This window comes from Octopus sinensis, linkage group LG1 (assembly GCF_006345805.1).
Source record: "Octopus sinensis linkage group LG1, ASM634580v1, whole genome shotgun sequence".
Classification (NCBI taxonomy): Eukaryota; Metazoa; Mollusca; class Cephalopoda; order Octopoda; family Octopodidae; genus Octopus; species Octopus sinensis.
This window is the reverse complement of record NC_042997.1, coordinates 159,235,298-159,256,187: the sequence shown is the minus strand read 5'-3', so window position 1 is coordinate 159,256,187 and position 20,890 is coordinate 159,235,298. Positions and strand designations below refer to the sequence as shown.

The window sequence follows — 20,890 nt, the reverse complement described above, 5'->3', positions numbered from 1 at the left end:
TATATGTATATAAACATGTATATATATATGTATATAAACGTCTGTATATATGTATATAAATATGTATGTGTATATATATGTGTTTGTGTGTATATACATGTATGTATTTATACACACATATATATATATATATATAGCAGAAACCAAATATATTTTAATAAAAATTTATGCTCTTGTTCTGCTTTCTTATAAAATTATTCTGTGAATGCACCTTCAGCTTCAATAATAGTTGGGAAAACTATTTGGAACATGCTGGTGTACACATGTTATGAAGAAAGTTAGAAATGCAATCATTAAGATATAGATAATAAAATACATAGCTAGATATTCAATCTTTGACAGTTTGCACCAAAGATGCATATAGAAAATTGTTAGATAAACAGTAAGATAGAGAAAGTTAAACTACTCTACTGGCACATATACACATACTCATACGCATACAAGTGCTGATCACATGAATACATATACATGTACCCCACTCTCAAATATACATACACAGTATGTATTTGTGCACCACCAATGTTCACATGTGTGTATTGTGTATATGCTTGTTTTTTTCTTCATTTGAATTACTCTCTCTCTCTCTAACTCACACACACATACTCTTTAATCATTCCCTTTCCATGGCAGGATAGATTCTTTTTTCACCAGAAGAATCTATCATTAGTGCTTCAATGCATGCATACATACATACATACATACATACATATATATTTATATATTTATTATTTTCTTTTATCTCTTAACTTGTTTGTCATTAGTTTGTGGCCATATTGGGGCAACACCTTCAAGGGTTTTTAGCCGAATGAATCAACCTCAGTATTTCTTATTTGAATCTGGTACTTATTCTTATTTCTTTACTGTACACAAGGGGCTACACATGGAGGGGACAATCAAGGACAGACAAACGAATTAAGTTGATTATATTGACCCCAGTGCATAACTGGTACTTATTTAATCGACTCTGAAAGGATGAAAAGCAAAGTCAACCTAGGCGGAATTTGAACTCAGAACGTAGTGGCAGACGAAATACCGCTAAGCATTTCACCTGGCGTGCTAATGTTTCTGCCAGCTCTGGTACTTATTCTTTCAAACTCTTTTGCTGAATTGCAAAGTTACAGGGATATGAACAAACCAACACTGGTTGTCAAGCAATGCTGGGGCAAATACAAAGACACACACTTATATATATTTATACACATATACATATACATGATGGGCATTGTTCAGTTTCTATCTATCAAATCTACTCACAAGGCTTTGTATCTAGAGTGGAAGTCATTTTCCCAAGGTGTCACTGTGATTGAACCTGGAACCATGTGGTCTGAAAGCAAACTTTCTACCACATAGTGTATGTGTGTGTGTCTTCACGGTTGTGCTCCAGCATGACCGCGAACACATAGCTGAAATGAGTACAAGAATAAAAGAATATATATATATATATATATATATATAATAATAAAGAAATAGCAGATAAAGATGATGTATTAAGCTCAATGCAGCTCTTTGGCTAGTCGGATTCTGTCAAGCCATCCAACCCATGCCAGCAGAGAAGACAGACATTAAATGATAATATATATATATATATAATAATAAAGAAATAGCAGATGACAATAGGTAGCCTAAACTGTGCTGGTGCTCTGCTCAACATTTAAACACATTAATCGAATTATATGTATTTGTCCAAATTATTCATTATATGTGTATGTGTGTGTGTGTGTGCATGTATGTATGTATATCAGTATGCATATTTATAAATGTATAAATGTATGAGCCTACATGTATGTATATATGATATATGTGAAACCTTGCCAGATCAGATTGGAGCCTGGTGCAGCCATCTGGTTCACCAGTGCTCAGTCAAATCGTCCAACCCATGCCAGCATGGAAAGCTAACGTTAAATGATGATGATGATGATGATGATGTATATATGTATGTTTTTATGCATAAATATATGTATGTATATCTGTGTGTATGTTGGCTCACATGGTGTTTGGAAGTGTGTTGTGTGTTCTGGCATGATGCATTGCTTAGTGATTGTTAGATTTGATGATTTAAATGTTTATTTTAGTGTATTTCACATTAACTCATATTATGTAGTTCTGTTATGCTGCTATCATACCCTATTTGTGTCTAGATGTGTTATCCATGTAAAGTGCAAGTTTTAAGCACAGACTGGAACTTAAGTAGTCTTGTGTTGGGATTTGAAAAAGAGGAGAACTTATGAATTTTGTTTTTGTTGAAGTACCACTTAGAACTTTATCATAGATGCATTGAATTCTTATTTATGCATCATCATTATCATCACACCTTTTCAAGCAAGGTAATATTTCCCTTAGTCTGAGGAATAGAAATAAATAACACTATTTGTATAAACGGTGATGTTTGCCCACAATCAGTGCACATATTTGAAGACAAGTGGGATGCTTAATCTCTTTTCATCCTGCTACAGCTGCTGAAAAGCTCTAGAGTCCCTCGTTAGAAAGGCATAGGACTATCAGTGAAAGTATTATAACATAACATGCTAACTGCCACATGTACCACTGTTAATGGTACATCACAAACTTCACACAACCACCATATGCACCACCAGTGGTACATTTTCATAATTAGAGAAAATATTTTATTCTGTATTGACTTGGCTTCAATGGTATTTAAATAGTAAGAGTGCTAAATATTAGAGTATAATTATGAAATATTATGAAAATACAAAATAATTATATTTCGTTGTAATTAAACAGTATGCAGTGTAATCGCATGAAATATGTAGCATCACTGATAAGTTCCTGTAACAGGCCATGGCAGTTAACAAGTTAATGTACCACTGTTACTGACAATATTACTGTTCTGTGTCTTGGATAAGGCATTATGTATTCCTTACCACTCTTGTAGAGAATTGACAAGTGGTTTTAGTGTATTACCCTTAATCCTTTAGCATTTAAACTGGCCATATCTGGCCAAAATATTCTACTTGTTTTAGGTTGAAACTGGTCAATATTGTTCTAAAAATTAAGTTACCTCATCAAAATCTCAAAGCCACAAAATAATGAATCGTTAATTCAAACCATGTCAATCAATAAGAATTACTTATGACAAAATAATGTGAATGCTAAAAGCTTAATAATCCTAATTTAAATAATTTTTGTCAATATCATATGAGGTGAAATCAAAAATTATCTGCACTTTCGCCATACCCTATCTTTATTATTGTCACACTGCTTTCTGTGCAAGCATGCTTATAGTTGGTACTATTGTGGTCACTTTATCGAAGTTTGAGACTGATCGTACCATTTTTCTTTCTGGTTTTGCTAGTGGAGCAGCCATGCTTACACTGTAATGTGCACCAAAGAAGAACAAAGAGCAGTCATCCGATTTCTTTGATTGAAAGGTGTGTCAAGTGCTGAAATTCATCAGAGGCTTTTGGCACAATACTGGGACAGTGCACTATCACATAGTAGTGTGTATGGGTGGATTGAGAAGTTTAAGAGTGGCTGGACAAGCATGATGCATGAAGAGGGAGCAGGACGCCAGAAGATTCAGCAAGCTTGAGAGATGGTAGTGGCAAACTGGTTCACCATTACCATCTCTGAGATCACTGCTCGTTGTTCCTCTCTGGTGCACATTGCTATTGGAGTGGCCATGCTTACGCTGTAAAGCCAGAAAAAAAAATATTATGATCAGGCTCAAACTTCAAACACATGACCACAGTAGTACCAACTATAATCATGCATGTGCAGAAGGCAGTGTGACAATAGTAAAGATATATTATGGTGAAAGTGCAGATAATTTTTGATTTGCCTCATATGTTTCACTTATACAGAGGAGTCTGGTCTAACAGACAAAGTCTACTGAAGTTCATGTCATTCTTGCAGCAGTAAAATCTTTGTTACCTGGTACCATATTACCAATGTAATGCACTGTCTTTGTTTTAATTGATTTTGGAAATAACGAAAAAATTTAGTAAAATAACTGTCAGTATTACTCTAGTACATGGAACATAGATCGACTTGAAATTTTGATGGAAGTTTTGTACTTGGATCGCTTTAAAAGAAGCTTGTATATAGAACCAGGGGTGTTCTCAGGTGGGTTGGTATTTAAAGGGTTAAACTGCTGAATGGTCTCTCTCTCCCAAAAAAGAAATCCAGTTTGAATTTACCACATCATCATCATCATCATCATCATTTAATGTCCGCTTTCCATGCTAGCATGGGTTGGACGATTTGACCGAGGACTGGCGAACCAGATGGCTACACCAGACTCCAATCTGATCTGGTAGAGTTTCTACAGCTGGATGTCCTTCCTAATGCCAACAATTCTGAGAGTGTAGTGGGTGCTTTTATGTGCCACTGGCACGAGCGCCTGTCAGGCAATACTGGCAACGGCCATGCTCAAATGGTGTTTTTTACGTGCCACCTGCACAGGAGCCAGTCCAGCGGCACTGGCAACGACCTCACTTGAATGTTTTTTCACGTGCCAGTAAGGCAACACTGGTAACGATCACGCTTTTTATGTACCACCGGCACGGAAACCAGTTAGCTGCTCTGGCAATGATCACGCTCAGGTGGTGTGCTTAGTGCCCCACTAGCATGGATACATATATGAATACATTAAAAGTGAATGTAACATGCATGTCAGTTATATGGCTTACTATGATGAGCTGTACCCCTCGAATAATATCAACTTAGAACTAGACAAAATTGGTTGTTGAAACTTCTCTTTTTAACTCCAAACATTGGCTGCCGTATTTGTTGTCAATCCCCATCTCATCTCTGATCAAATCAGTCTACTTGTGGTTAAAGGCATCAGCTATGGCCAGTCAGCCTTTTTGTGTGTATTGAAAGAAATTTGGTTGCTTCATCTTGTAGGTTAGGAAACTGCATTGTTGGCTTATGATTCATATAGAAATTAAACGCATAAAGAGAAGTGATAATAGTTGAAATCAATATAGAAATGATATGTTACTTTGGAGTTCAGATGTAAAATTGTCTTTTATTGTCTTGTATTATTGGCTATTAACTCTAACAATTGTTGCATTTCTGTTTACAGGGAAGGTGACAGTTCAAGCACAGCTGGATCACTTCTGTGTCTGCCTGCTAACTCTGAGGTGACATCATTTGTTGTTGATGGCAAAGAGGTAGTGCTCATTGATGCTGATACATTCTCACAAGTTATGGATGAAATTGCATTGCTCAAAATGAAACTGGGACAGTTGACGAGTGTCATTCAGGTACTTTGTTATCGGAAACTGAGTTTCTCTATTCACCCAACAGCTTCTTCTTTTTTTTTTTTTTAGCAGAAGAAATTTTAGGAAATAAAAATAACAATAATAATAATGATAATAATAATAATAATAATAATGATAATAATAATAATGATAATAATAATAATGAATAATAATAATAATAATAATAATAATAATGATAATAATAATAATGAAACTAGGAATAAAATCTTTAAAAAATCTCTTTAATTTACTTAAAGATATTCTATTTTTGACACTTATGTTGAAAAATTGAAACAAAACTATCCTGGTTGTAGAGAAAACCTTAATAAATAATAATAATAATAATAATAATAATCTTTGTTCTCACAATTCCAAATGAATTGTAAACTACATAAACAAGCAAATACAAAATTAATTGTTGAAAGTGAATATTTAAAATTTAAGTTTATAAAATATAAATTATGTATAAGGGTGTGCAACTTAATAGAATATACAAAATAAAAAAAAATATAAAAAAAACATGCAGGCATTGAAAAAGGTCTGAGAACCCTGAAACCCTGACAAACTTTAAGACAAATCAAAACATAAGCTCACTCCCCACCCATTCAATTTACAGTACATATATTGTAGATTGGAAGTCAAATTATTCACCCACCCCATACTTTACAGTGTCATATTTCATAAAATTCTCAAAAGATGCCTCTCTCTCTCTCTCTCTCTCTCTCTTCAAGTTGAAGCAAGTTTTATTGAAGCTTAACCTCTCCCCTCTATCCATCCCACCTTCCTTTTCCTATATAGTTGTTAAAACGTTTTTGCCATGATTGCAAATGTAATCTGTGTGTTATAATCCTTGTAATGAATTAGGTCAACAACCTGACCTTTTCTACATTTTGTAACCACTACTATTACAACAACTATGTCACTCAGTCTCTACAATGAATTAAGCTTCCTAAATACACCTGGAATCACCTGTGATGCATTTGGCTACTGGTCTTATTGGATATGCTTATCTACAAGAAGGCATGGAGATTGTTCAATGTTAGCTCATAGGTAGGTGATTAGTGGGCAATGGATAAATGCATGGGAATGATTTGCATTGTATCTCAACAAAACTTATAAATTACTTTGTAATAACTATTCTCTTAAGGCGGTGAGCTGGCAGAAACGTTAGCATGCCGGGCGAAATGCGTAGCAGTATTTCGTCTGCCATTACATTCTGAGTTCAAATTCTGCCGAGGTCGACTTTGCCTTTCATCCTTTCGGTGTCAATAAACTAAGTACCAGTTACGCACTGGGGTCGATGTAATCGACTTAATCCGTTTGAGTTTCCTTGTTTGTCCCCTCTGTGTTTAGCCCCTTGTGGGTAGTAAAGAAATAAGTAACTATTCTCTCCTTACTTTGAAGCTGGTATTATCTCCCAATGTATTATCAAGAGAAGGAAATTTGAACTTTTAATCCTAAATACCAAATGCCTTTCAAACACATCTGTGCATCTATGTTCTCTCATTGATTGAAAATTTCCTGGTTGATAATCTGTATATCAATGTTTGGTGCTAGTTTATTAGCAAACAAGAATAGTTATTCCAATGTGTGGTAAGAAGCTACATATTATATCACTTGATGTGTAAGATAATTCCTTTGGGTTTTGTGTGCAGAACTGGAGCTTGATGAAATTAGAGTAGCATGTTGGCCAATAGCAGATGGACTTTCTGAAATCCTGAATAATCTAATTATTCAATTACTGCACAAAACAACTAGAATAATAATGATGTATGTGTGTATTTACAAAGAGTGGTCTTTATCTTATAACTTACTTGATGACCCCCCACAGGTGCTGGTATCATGTAAAAAGCACCCTATTTATATATATAGTAAAGTGGTTACTGTTAGGAAGGGCATCCAACCATAGAAACCTTCCTGGGCGAAATGCTTAGCAGTATTTTGTCTGCCGTTACATTCTGAGTTCAAATTCTGCCAAGGTTGACTTTGCCTTTCATCCTTTCGGGGTCGATAAATTAAGTACCAGTTACGCACTGGGGTCGATGTAATCGACTTAATCCCTTTCTTTGTCCTTGTTTGTCCCCTCTACATTTAGCTCTTGTGGGCAGTAAAGAAATAAGAAAGCTTCCCAAAGTAGACAATTGAGCTTGGTGCAGTTCTCTAGTTTGCCAACTCCTCTTTAACCATCTAACCCATGTCAGTATGGAAAACAGACACCAAATGAATATGATGATTATATGTGTGTGTGTATACTCTATAAAGTGGTTGGTATTAGGAAGGGAATCCAGGCGTAGAAAACATGCCATAAGAGCTGTCCAACCTATACCAGCATAGAAAGCGGATGTTAAATGATGATGAGGATATGTGTATATATGTGTCTGTATATATATATATGTGTCTGTATATATATATATGTATATATATATATATATATATGTGTGTATATATATATATAATGGCGGTGCCCCAGCATGGCCACAGCTCTTGAGCTGAAACTAGATAAAAAAAAACAAAAAAAAACTGTCTGATGAACGGCAACGAGAAACTCAGAGTAACAGATTTTGTTGAATTTTCTGCTGCTTAAAATAAAGTATATATATATATATATATATATATATATATATATATATATATATGCATATATGCATATAAATCATAATTATTATTTCATTTTTGAGCCAACATCATTATTGAGATGTGTCATGATTGACTGAAGTTCAACCTTATATTGTCTTTGAGTCTTAAAAGGCTGAGTGATATCTTTAACCCATCCACTAGTGTACTGTATGTACTGTAATGTAGGATTGTATTGTAGTATTACAAAGTTAATGTCACTTTGATTGCTTCCTATAATGGGTTTTATATCTTCATGTCTGCTTACAGTTTGTTGGACTCAGTTAGTGAGGGTCAACTGTCTTGGCCATGTACACAGGGCAAAGTGAATGATAGTGTGCAGAATAGGAACTGCTTGACTAGCTGTGGCTTTGCTGACAACTACCAATAACTCAGTCAGAGAATTGTATAATGGACTTCCATCCCAGTCCTTATTGATTGACTCCAGATATTTTGTGCCTTTTATTTATAAATTAATGCCAAGTCATTGCTGTTTAAAGGAGCTGTAAAGTATCCCTGGTTATATATTTTAATTACTGTAGCTTGGTAGACCCCGGAAGACATGGGATGAAGTGGCAAAATGTGATCTTTAGATGTTAAGTCTCATGGACATGATGACAAGTGGATGAGACTTCTGGTGATTCATTGTGCTTGAGTAGACTCACCAAACTAAGTGAAATCCTGTTCATGGCCAGTGCTGGTGACATGTAAAAGGCACTCATGCTAGTGACATGTAGAAGTCAACCCTGAACATTATGTGGAGTGGTTGGCATTAGGAAGGGCATCCGGCCATAGAAACTAGGCCAAAACAGACTGGATCATGGTGCAGCTCTCTGTCTAACTGTCTTACCCATGCTAGCATGGAAAACGGTTGCTAAATGATGATGATGATATGTTAGAAATAGTAGATTCTATACTGGAAGCAGACCATACTCTGAAAATCTTCATAGTGCTCTGAACTTAACAGTAGCAGTCGTATATCTATTTGTACACACAAACACGCACATACACACACACAAGACAGGCTTCCACACAGTTTCCATCTTTCAAATTCAGTCACAAGGTATTGATCAATCCACAACTATTGTAAAGGACACTTGCCTAAAGTGTCATGCAGTAGACTGAACCTGAAACCACATGGTTGGAAAATGAGGTTTTTAGCAACAGTTATGCCTGTGATTGATTTACAGGTGATCTGAATCAATATGTTTGATGAAGTGGCAATTCTAATTTGTCTGTTATTTACAGTATAGAGACAAAATGAACTAGTGAATATTTTATTTGAACTGCTGTCTCATGCATTGTGAATTCACATATTGTTGCATATGTTTTCATGTATCTGAGTGCAAGTCATATCATTCTACATTGTAGAATAGGTAGTAGACCTTTTGAGAAAGATACCGTGATAGACTAGTGTCCTAGCCAGGTATTCATATTTCTTTCTCATTTTTGTAATGTAATAACCAGAGTTGTAGTTCCACTTCCTGTACTTTGAAAGAGAATTGACATTGTGGAAAGAAAGCTTGGGAGAATTTCATGAACTGAAGTCTCCAAGAATGATGATTTCAGAGAGGAGTAGATTGCATTGTGTGGCTTTAACATTAACATGAGGGCTTGGTTGAGGCCATGATTAGAACAAAGTATTCTGATTTGTCAGGAGAATTGTAATATTTTATTAATTTTAAGTTATTCCATTAGGTTTATTTAGGGATAAACAGCAACAGTAACGACAATCTTGCAATGGAAATAGGTGTACTTCCATGTTCATATAATTTGTCTGTTATCAAACTTTTAACTTATTTCTCTATGCCACATGATGTGTCAAATTGGTCTTTTTGCAGTTCTTAGTCTCTGCAACTGGAATCTAACATCAGTGAAATGTATGGCTTGACGAGTGGTTTTACAGAAATGGTAGCATACAAGACCAAATGTTTGGCAATATTTACTATGTTAGCAGTTTGAATCTGACCCTTGCTGACTTCACATTTCACCCATCAGAGTTTGATAAAATAAATATCAGTCAAATAGCAGGATTGATTCAGTCAACTATAGCTACCCCCACATGTCACACTTATGGGCTTGTGCTAAAGTAAGAATGTAAGAAATCAATATTATTTCTGAGATTGACAAATATTGGTTGAACATCAAACAGAATGTCTTGTATAAAAGTTATACCCCTTTATATTGTGAGCCTGAACCATGTAAAGGTTAACTTTGTCTTTCATCATCTTGGGTTGATAAAACAAAACTCTTCTGTGGAAAGGGGACTGATCTTAATCGATTGTGCCTTCCTCCCAAAATTTCAATCCTTGTGTCTGTGCTTGCAATCAATATTTTTTTCTTGTGTGGGCAAATCTAGTGTTTTAGCCAAGATCGTTAAATCAACTAAACAACTAAATATCATACTGATGTTGAGAAATATTTAGTTATTGATTTTTGGATCAAATTAAGAACCATGCTAGAAATAGCATTTATTTGGACTGTTTAGACTCTAGAACTATGTTGACATTTTCTTCAAGTTGTGGTTTTGTTGCTTGTAATGTTAAAGTGTCTGACAAGGAGATTGCTTGTATTCACACCCACACAATAGCTGCCTCTTCTGACACACATACTAACATACAACACATGAATGTATGCTCTCTCACAAATATGTACGAGTATATGTACATGCTCATACACAGTCTCGCATATACCTTTGTATACTTTTGTACTCATAAACACAAACTCACATATATACACAATTATATCCTCCTACACAATTATATAATAAATGGATAATAATCATTCTATGTAATCATATCCATGCATACATTTCATAAACATACATAGTAAGAAATGTCTAAATAGGAATACAGCAGCATTTGTACATCCTTGCATACTTGCACTTTTAAGGAAAAGCTAATGAGGGAGCTGAAAACGAGGTATTTCTACTCTTCTCCTCTGGAAGCCATCTGCTCGCGATACCAAAGGGTGCACACTCTCCTACCCTGATGTAATCGCCAGGGATACAGGCATCCAGCAACAGGACTTCTGTAATGCTATGATGGACCATGAGGTCTGGCGTAAAATAGTAAATTCCATTGTCTCAACCACAGTCAAACAATGATGATGAATTAGGGAGCTTCCAGGCAGTTATTTGACAGGCTAGAAAGTGCAACCAAATTGCTCTTGACAAGTTTAAAAACCCAGAAGAATACATACAACAGTGTAATTGTAGATATACAAAAAGACAAGATAGCCTTGATCAATACTGACCTGAAGTTAAACAACAACCTTAATACTTTCACAACTGTACATAGTTTTGACAGTCTCATCTTTTCCAAAGGTATGGTGTATAGGATCACCTTGTCCAATGTCTTTAATCTTAGTTTGCCTCAATCAGAGACAACATGGAGCTAAACAATAGCAAGAACAACTCCTACTCTCAAGCATACACACTATCCATCCATCCATCAATCTGTCCACCCACTCGCTGAGTGGTAGTATTCCTAGATATTCTTAGAACAAATCTATCATACATTTAGATAACTCATGTATTAAGTCTAGACATGACATATTTATTCAAGTACAATACAATTCCAATTATAACGTATTCCCTACTTTTAGTATCTAAAATAAGTGATATGTTTTAAATTATTATATTTTAGTTTCACACTCTCAATTTTGACCTTTCTTGTAAATATAGTATATGTACTAGATTGTATTGGAATTCATTGCTATACAAAATAAATTATGTACTGGACTCTTGTAAAATCAAACTATATATATATATAGATATATATATAATATACTGAACATTACTTGTATAATGCCAAATGTCATGATTCTGCATTGCATTTAAGTGAGACAAGACGTTTATGCTATAGCTATGGCAAAAGCTGCAGAATTATTGGCTGGGCTAAAATGTTATCTTCACTTTGAAGCTCATTAACAAGTGATGATCATACTTGGTATTCAGTTATCTTCCATCTTAATGTATCATCATCATCAATTTGTTCCCATTTAATATGCTGGTATGATTTGGACACTTTGACAGAATCTGAAAGGATGGAGGCCCATGCTTCCCTCTTTCTCTCTCTCTGTATGTGTGCGCATGCACACACACATGCACACACACATGCACACACACACGCACACATGCACGTGTGTGCGTGCGCACACACACACACACGCACACACGCACTCTCTCTCTCTCTCTCTATATATATATATATATATATATATATATATTTTTTTTTTTTTTTTCTTGTATATATGTAGTACTATATACATAATACTTTGCTGAACAACCATTGGTTCATAATCTACATATATTGAAAAAGCATTGTTATAGAATATTTACAAGCTGGGGTGTTCTAATTTTTATATATGAAGTTGCTGGCATGGCTTGTGCAGCTCATTTTACACATACTTCTGAACTCAATCCCTTTGAAACACCTTGAGCAAGTTTTCTACCATTACCATTGGTTGATTAATGCTTTGTGAATAACATTTGGAAACTGTTCTGGAGCCAAATGTGTGTACGTGTGTGTACATATATAAAATGAGAGAGAGAGAGAGGCCTGTGTTGTGAATTTGATGACATAATGTTAGACAGTGTACAGATGTAAAACAACAAACTTGACTTGTAATCCCTTTCTAGCATCTTCCCAATGCTTAAATCTGGCAATGTGTCAAAACTGTGGCATAAGTAAGAGATGCATCATAGTAAATAAAGATGTACAGCTGTATAATACTGAATCAGTGGGATGCTATCAACCCCAACTTGGAGAAAAATCAAAACAGCTTTTGTGCAATAAGAAGTGTTGTATCTTAGATATTGACCATAGCCCATTAGCGTTTAAACTGGCCTTTTCTGACTCATATATTTTACCTATTTTATGTTCATACTGGCTCAATCCAGTTTCTCACACCTAGTCTACAATGTCATTCTAAAAATATACCATCACATCAAAATCTCACATCTATAAGATAATCTGAATAAATAAATATTACGTTTAACACAGTAATCAGAATGCTAAAGAGTTAAGCTCATTGAGATGAAAAATAGTAACCTGACAGTGGTGCTGTTTTATCCTTTTCAAAAACACTTCTTTCTTATTCAGTGCACAGGGGCATGATGATGAAAATACTTGTGGTCTACAGTTGTACCTCTCAACCTACTCTGGGTCAAAGAAACCCTGTATTGAGGCACGAGAAACAAGATGGTGACCACAGGTGGCAACAGCAAATAGTGTGACAGCCTGTCAGGCATGTTACAAGGAGACACTCATTTACCTTCATTGTTGTCCTAGGCTATCTACTGATTCTATTAATGAACTGGACCCAAAGGTGTCAGGTAATGCTGAATAAGTGCTATAGACAGACCATAGTTAAGTTCCAGATTTGGTAATATTGTGAATAAAGGGTTCAACGTTGGTTCTATGTCAGCATGTGTATATAAGAATTTTTTGCGTAATAAGATAAAAAAAACCAAGGTTGTATAGATATTAGAGAATTTATAGATTTTTTAGCATTTATAGATATTAGAGCATTTCTATATTTCTATCTATAATTGGTTTAATATCTATACAGCCTTAGTTTTTTTTATCTTATTAGGCAAAAAATTCTTATATATGCATGTATATGTATATATGTATATATATGTATGTATATATATAATATATATACATATATATAATATACATACATATATATGTCTATCAAATTACACCCTGCTGCCTTAAAAAAACAAAAACGCTTTAGAAGTTTTTCCCAAAATGAAAAATAAATAAAAGGTCTGAATATCACAGTTTGAGCACTTTTGATCATAGTTCTGCTAAATAAGAGCTGACTTAAGTCTAAACAACAGCAACAAATAAATACACTAAACTATTTTGTTGATCACTCTACCCTTTCTCAGACATTGTCATGAAAGTAAATTCAAGTTTTCACTTATCCTCAGTATGACTTATATTAACAACAACAACAACAGCAGCAACAACAACATCTATAATGATAATGATGAGTTCAGATTTTGGAGCTAGGCTAGCAGTTTCGAGGGAGGCAGTGAGTCAATTTCATTGACCCCAGTGCTTAACTGATACTTATTTCATTGATCGTAAATGATGAAAGGCGAAGTCAACCTTGGCAGAATTTAAATTCAGAACATAAAGATGGGTGAAATGCTGCCAAGAATTTTGCCCAACATTCTAACAATTCTTCCATCTTGCTGCCATAGTAATGATAATAATAATGACATATTCTCTATAATTGATGTTGCGTGCACCTTTGACCCATGAATAGCCAAGAAGGAAAGCAGAAAAGAGACATAAACAATCCCCTTAAGTACGAGATAGCTTGACTGTGGAAAAGGAAAAAGGTGAAGATAGTGCCAATTATTCTTGGGTCCTTGGGGGTGGTATCAGAAGGTATTCATGATGAATATAAAGGTGATGGGAACACAGTACTCAGTAGAGCTGTGGACAAAAGGTTTGTTTCCTTAGCTTAGCCATAATCATCAAGAAAGTATTAGGTAACTGAAAAGAACAGCTAGCATGCTACTGTAGGTAGTAAGTCCACTATGCAGGCAACATTCCATGAGTTCCAACAAAACCTGAGTTAAAATAATAATAATAATAATTCTTTTCTTGAGCTCAAGTGAAATTATGGAAAGGAGCTATATAATCATTTCAGTTAATGTTGGTGCGTTTAAAGAGTCAAAAGAAATTCATGTTAAATATAAGTTTGACAGGATTTGAACTAGGGACAAAGAAAAAAAAGTAAACACTGAAGATTTTATTTATTTATTACTCGTTTACTTGTTTCAGTCATTTGACTGCGGCCATGCTGGGGCACCACCTTTAGCCGAGCAAATCGACCCCAAGACTTATTCTTTGTAAGCCTAGTACTTATTCTATTGGTCTCTTTTGCCGAACCGCTAAGTTATGGGGACGTAAACACACCACCATCGGTTGTCAAGCGATGTTTGGGGGACAAGCACATAAACATATACACACACATACATATATATACATGTATATACATATATACGATGGGCTTCTTTCAGTTTCTGTCTACCAAATCCACTCACAAGGCTTTGGTCGGCCCGAGACTATAATAGAAGACATTTGCCCAAAGTGCCTCGCAGTGGGACTGAACCCGGAACCATGTGGCTTGTAAGCAAGCTACTTACCACACAGCCACTCCTATGCCTATTATTAGGATTATGTTTATTATTTATCTCCTTATTATTAGAATTTAATATTATTTAGTCTTGTTTATATAAATGGAAGAAATTGGACTCAGTACCAGTGGTGGCTTGCAGATAAAATTAGTGGGGGTGCTATCAACCTACAATAAAATTATTTATTTTATACATATACACACTTCTGTATATATCATCATTATCAGCATCATCTTTTTAACATTAAGGGCATCCAGCTGTAGAAGCTCTGCCAAATCAAGATTGGAGCCTGGTGCAGCCATCTGGTTCACCAGCCCTCAGTCAAAATCGTTCAACCCATGCTAGCATGGAAAGCGGACATTAAACGATGATGATGATGATGATTTTCCATGCTTACATGGGTCTGATGAAATTTGTTGAAACGTGTTTTCTCTAGCTGCTTGTCCATCCTGGTGCCAAACTTCACCTCTTTTGAAAAGTGGGGTAATATTTCCTTACGGCAGTGTATCTTTTCATGGAAGATTGGAAGCAAAGAACACCGCTTGCATGTTGGTGACACTTGTTTACAGCTATCATAAAATGTCAATGCAAGGAGAAAATAAAACATGCATACATAGTTCCTTGTTCCATTGTCATTTATGTATTCTCTTACACATACACACTACAGGTTTCTTTTAGTTTCCATCTACTAAGTCCACTCACAAGTCAGCCTAAGGCTAGAGTAGAAGCCACTTGCTAACTTGCCACACAGTGGGACTGCACTATAAACTACATGGTTGTGAAGCATACTTCTTAACCATCCATCCATGCCTAATTATTAATCTTGTCTCTTAAAAGAAAATCATACCCTGAATCTGCCTGCCATTAGTCTAATGTAATGGTTAAGTGAAATTTTAATTACTAAATATAATTAAAAATAAGTTGTAGTTATGAGAAACTAATTTGTGATGCATTTCATCATGTCCCAAATTAATTTGACCTGATTTCCTGCATTGATATCACATTGAAATCTGCTGTACATTACATACTCTATTGCTTTGTACTTTCTGTACTTTATGGCACTGTTATGTGTACCTTAATTTAACAATATAATAGATTTAGTAATGACACACTCGCAGACACATACACATACCTACATGTATATATATGCACACATTTATTACATATATATATCTTGCGGCTGTGATACCAGTGCCGGTGACAAGTAAGCGAACCATCCGATCGTGGCCGTTGCCAGCGCCGCCCCGACTGGCCTCCGTGCCGGTGACACGTAAAAAGCACCATCCGTTCATGGCCGTTGCCAGCCTCGCCTGGCCCCTGTGCCGGTGCACGTAAAAAGCACCATCCGTTCGTGGCCATTGCCAGCGCCGCCCCGTCTGGCCTCCGTGCCGGTGGGACGTAAAAGCACCATCCGTTCGTGTCCGTTGCCAGCCTAGCCTGGCCCCCGTGCCGGTGGCACATAAAAGCACCATCCGTTCTTGGCCGTTTGCCAGCTCCGTCTGGCTCCTGTGCGGGTGGCACGTAAAAAGCACCCACTACACTTGCAGAGTGGTTGGCGTTAGGAAAGGCATCCAGCCGTAGAAACACTGCCAGATCAGACTGGGCCTGATGCAGCCTTCTGGCTTCACAGACCCCAGTTGAACCGTCCAACCCATGCTAGCATGGAAAACGGACGCTAAATGATGATGATGATGATATATATATACACACTCATACACACATATATGTATATATATATATATATATATATATATGCACAGGAGTGGCTGCGTGGTAAGTAGCTTGCTTACCAACCACATGGCTCAGGGTTCAGTCCCACTGTGTGGCACCATAGATAAGTGTCTTCTACTATAGCCTCAGGCCGACCAAAGCCTTGTGAGTGGATTTGGTAGATGGAAACTGAAAGAAACCCATTGTATATATATATGTTTGTGTATCTGTTTGTCCCCCCAACATCACTTGACAACCGATGTTGGTGTGTTTATGTCCCTGTAACTTAGCGGTTCAGTAAAAGAGTCTGATAGAATAAGTACTAAGCTTACAAAGAATAAGTCCTGGGGTCGATTTGCTCGACTAAAGGTGGTGCTCCAGTATGGCCACATTCAAATGGGATATTATGGATATCCCTTCATTAGAAACGGTGTGAGAAAATATGAGTTCGAATTATGGTAGAAAAGGAGGAAATGGGGAATATAGAGGGAAATAAGAGAATGAAAGTAGAAATAAGATATATAAAGATATTGTAGTTGCAGTTCCATTATTCGAGGAAATGGTGTATAGAAGTAGTAAAAATGTTTCCTGTAGTAAGTCCCAATAGCAGTTCACATTTAGTCATTTCAAAGTATAGAGCTGTGGAGTCAGTATGGCTTGTTCAAAAGGGTTTTGTGATGTGAATGAAAATTTGAGAATGTATTGGTAGTATTTGTGGATATATGTGGGGAGGAGAGATGTGTATGATGAGAAAGAAGAGATAGGTCAAATTTAAAACAGGAAGAGAAAATGAAAGGCAAAAAGAGAGAAAAAGGAAACAGAAAGAGAGAAAAATGCAAAAAGGTGAAAAGAGTGAAAAAAGATGTGAAGGAGGTGAAATAAGTGAGGAAAGAAGTGCTAGTTGGTGGTCAAGATAATATGATAGTAGGATGGGAGAGGTGTGGGGGAAGGATAGGAAGAGATGAGAAGGTAAGGAGTAAAAGAATGTGAGATATGTGAGCAGGGTGATATGACAGAGTTGCATTAAGGGATGGGTGGAGAAAACAAAGAAAAAAGGTATGGGTGGGGTGATACAGAATTGAGTAGTAGTTTTGGTTGGAAAATTTGAAGTGGAGGGAAGAATACAAGGATGTCAAATTACTATGTATAGACATATGTGAAAGGTTAGTGATAGGTAGGAATCAGAGAAAAGGAAAGAAAGTATAATGACATACGCATGCACTCACATATATATGTATGAGTATGTATACATACATATACATACACCTATACATACTCATGCATATATACACAAGCATGCTTACGAGCATTCGTAAATGTATCCATACACGGATATGCGTGTGCATACATGTATATATACATGCACATACATGAGTGCCGGTGCACATGCATTTACAGTCACATGCATGCACTCATACAGTTACTTACGTATACATATATACACACTTATTCAAATATATTTGTATATATGTATATGCACGCACACATACGTACATGCACACACACATATATATGTGTATATATATACATATATGTGGAGGCGCAATGGCTCACTGGTTAGGGCATCGGACTCGTGGTCGTAGGATCACGGTTTCGATTCCCAGACCTGGCGTTGTGAGTGTTTATTGAGCGAAAACACCTAAAAGCTCTACGAGCCTCCAGCAGGGGGTGGTGGGGATCCCTGTTGTACTCTTTTGCCACAACTTTCTCCCACTCTTTCTTCTGTTGGCCTGCTCGCTTAGCCAGCGGGGTGGTGTCATTTGAAGGCTAAAACAATGTGAAGCGCATTGTGACCAGCGATGTATAGCAACATCTGATAGCTTGGTCAGTCATGGTGATCACGGTGATATACATATATATATATGTATATATACACACATATACCCACATACAGATACATACATAAAATACCGTTCATGTCTGTATGTATTGCTGTCCATTTAGCTCAAAAGATAAAATAAGTTAGTTCTGACTTTATTATTTTCTCTTTTCCATTGTGGCTAAGTTGTGAGTTTCTTATTTTATTAAGTGATTCATAGTTTATCTGTTCCAGATGCTGCTTTCTTCCCACAATAAGTATGATAATCTTAACTTGATTGTTACATGACATTCTATAGGCTTCCCCAGGTAATTTCCCTCAGTCATTATGATAATGTTTTACACCAACTTGTGTACATTATTGGGATTCTCTTAATATTAATCTAGGAACTACAGAGAAGGGTACGTTTTGTTGAGGAGGTCCAATAAAACTGAAACATGTCCATAGTTGCCATCCATATTTGCTAAGATAAGGCGGCGAGCTGGCAGAACCGTTAGCACGCCGGGCGAAATGCGTAGCTGTATTTTGTCCGCCACTACGTTCTGAGCTCAAATTCCGCCGAGGTCGACTTTGCCTTTCATCCTTTTGGGGTCAATAAATAAAGTACCAGTTTTGCACTGGGGTCGATGTAATCAACTTAATCCCTTTGTCCTTGTTTGTCCCCTCTATGTTTAACCCCTTGTGGGTAGTAAAGAAATACATATTTGCGAAGAGAAAATTAAATTAATATTTGTGTTAAATGTTTACTTCTCACCACATGAGTAGTATTAATTAATTAGATATTTCAAAAATTATGTCACACATATATAGTGTATGTGTTTAGTCTATGCATCAGTTTGCTGCAGGATAGTATCCTGGGGAAGCCCCCTCCAAGATCAAGCTTTCCCAAGAAACTATCCTGCTTCAAATTGGCATATAAGCAAAACATGTACTCTATGTATGTGCGACCATGTAATACATAATTGGAGCTGCTTCCAATTCAAAATTTAATTCGAGATTTGTTTCATTACTACATTAGCTAAAATGACTCTAGCTTGAGAACCATGTCCCCTTATTGGAGGTGTATTATTATCACAGCTTGGAAATCTTTTATCTTCAACTGACCAGTCATTTTCTAGATATGTTTCAATCAACTTCCTGTTGACTACATCAGAATTTTCTAAAATTTATTGTATCTCATCAGCTGTAAACAATTTGTGCCTTCACATTTTGATCTCCAGGAGTGTTCAGATGTGGTAAGCTTCATTGTGGAAAGATTGACAAAAAAAAAACTCAGAATAAACCCCAAAACAGCTCCATCTGCAAGCAGGCATTTGTAAAATGTGGATTGACAGATGTTTTTGGTGTGATTGGATTTTAATATAGGATTTGCTAATTTCTGCTATATCAGGAACTCCGCTAAGTGTCAGATTGAAATTCCCAGTAAGCCAAGAATAAAGCATGCGTAGCTTAATAAAGAATATTTTAATACCTATGACTATTCCTGTTCTTGGATGGCAGTCTTATCTGTTACCTGGTTTAACTACCATGTATACGTTCAGTGCTTTTAGAGGAGTACACTGTACTACAAAGCTTTCTGACCAGGTCTCTGGTCTGAAAGTAACTTCCTCCCTTTCTTCCACCTGAGTGGGAAGCCTTGTAAAAAAAAACATGAATCCTGCCACGCCTTCTCTGGCTAAGCCATGTGAAAAGGCATAGTAAATGGGTCTAATTGCCATTTCACTTAAAATCTCATAGAAATACCCCTTCTCTCTTCTACACACACACACACACACACACACACACACACACACACACACACACACACACACACACACACACACACACACACACATGATTCTTAAAGACATTTAGAATGGGTGTATAAAAATTTGAATAATGTTTTGATTTTAGAATTATCTACTTAACTGTAATTCATTATTAGGTTTACTATATAAGTTAAGCTTTTGACAGAAATATGTAATAAGTTGTGTTTACTACATATTAAACATTTTTTATTAATATCTTTAAGTTGTACTTTGATATAATTTTATCATGAAAATTTTAACGATAGTTAAAATAAAATTTACATGTGTTCTTTTTATTTTTGTCTTTTTATCTCACCGCTATTGCTGTGTTGTGTTAGAAGTAGTTCACTCTGTAACCAATCTAGCCTTTTCACTAAAACCAAAGAATATTGCTTTTGTAATTCACATATATCCAATCAACATTGTATATGTTGTTGATTGTAAATAATCAATATTAAGATAGTCTACTACTACTAATATAGCTATTTTAGTTCCTCATAACCAACACATACTTTTGCTTTGGTTAACTATGACTAGATAATGTTATTACTACTGTTGTATATTGTAACCA

The 20,890-nt window shown here is 35.9% G+C and overlaps 1 protein-coding gene across 13 annotated transcripts in view; it reads left to right on the top strand.

Annotated features, from left to right (window-relative positions):
• The window catches only part of LOC115219086, a 295,969-nt gene that overhangs the window by 223,985 nt on the left and 51,094 nt on the right, over positions 1-20,890 (top strand). For 11 of the 13 annotated variants that reach the window (XM_036505970.1, XM_036506003.1, XM_036505992.1 and 8 more), the window contains one exon: positions 5,048-5,228. In XM_036505970.1, the coding sequence (XP_036361863.1) occupies positions 5,048-5,228 (181 nt within the window). The remainder of the gene's footprint in view (positions 1-5,047; positions 5,229-20,890) is intronic. The other 2 variants (XM_036506016.1, XM_036506012.1) reach the window with 1 other exon arrangement.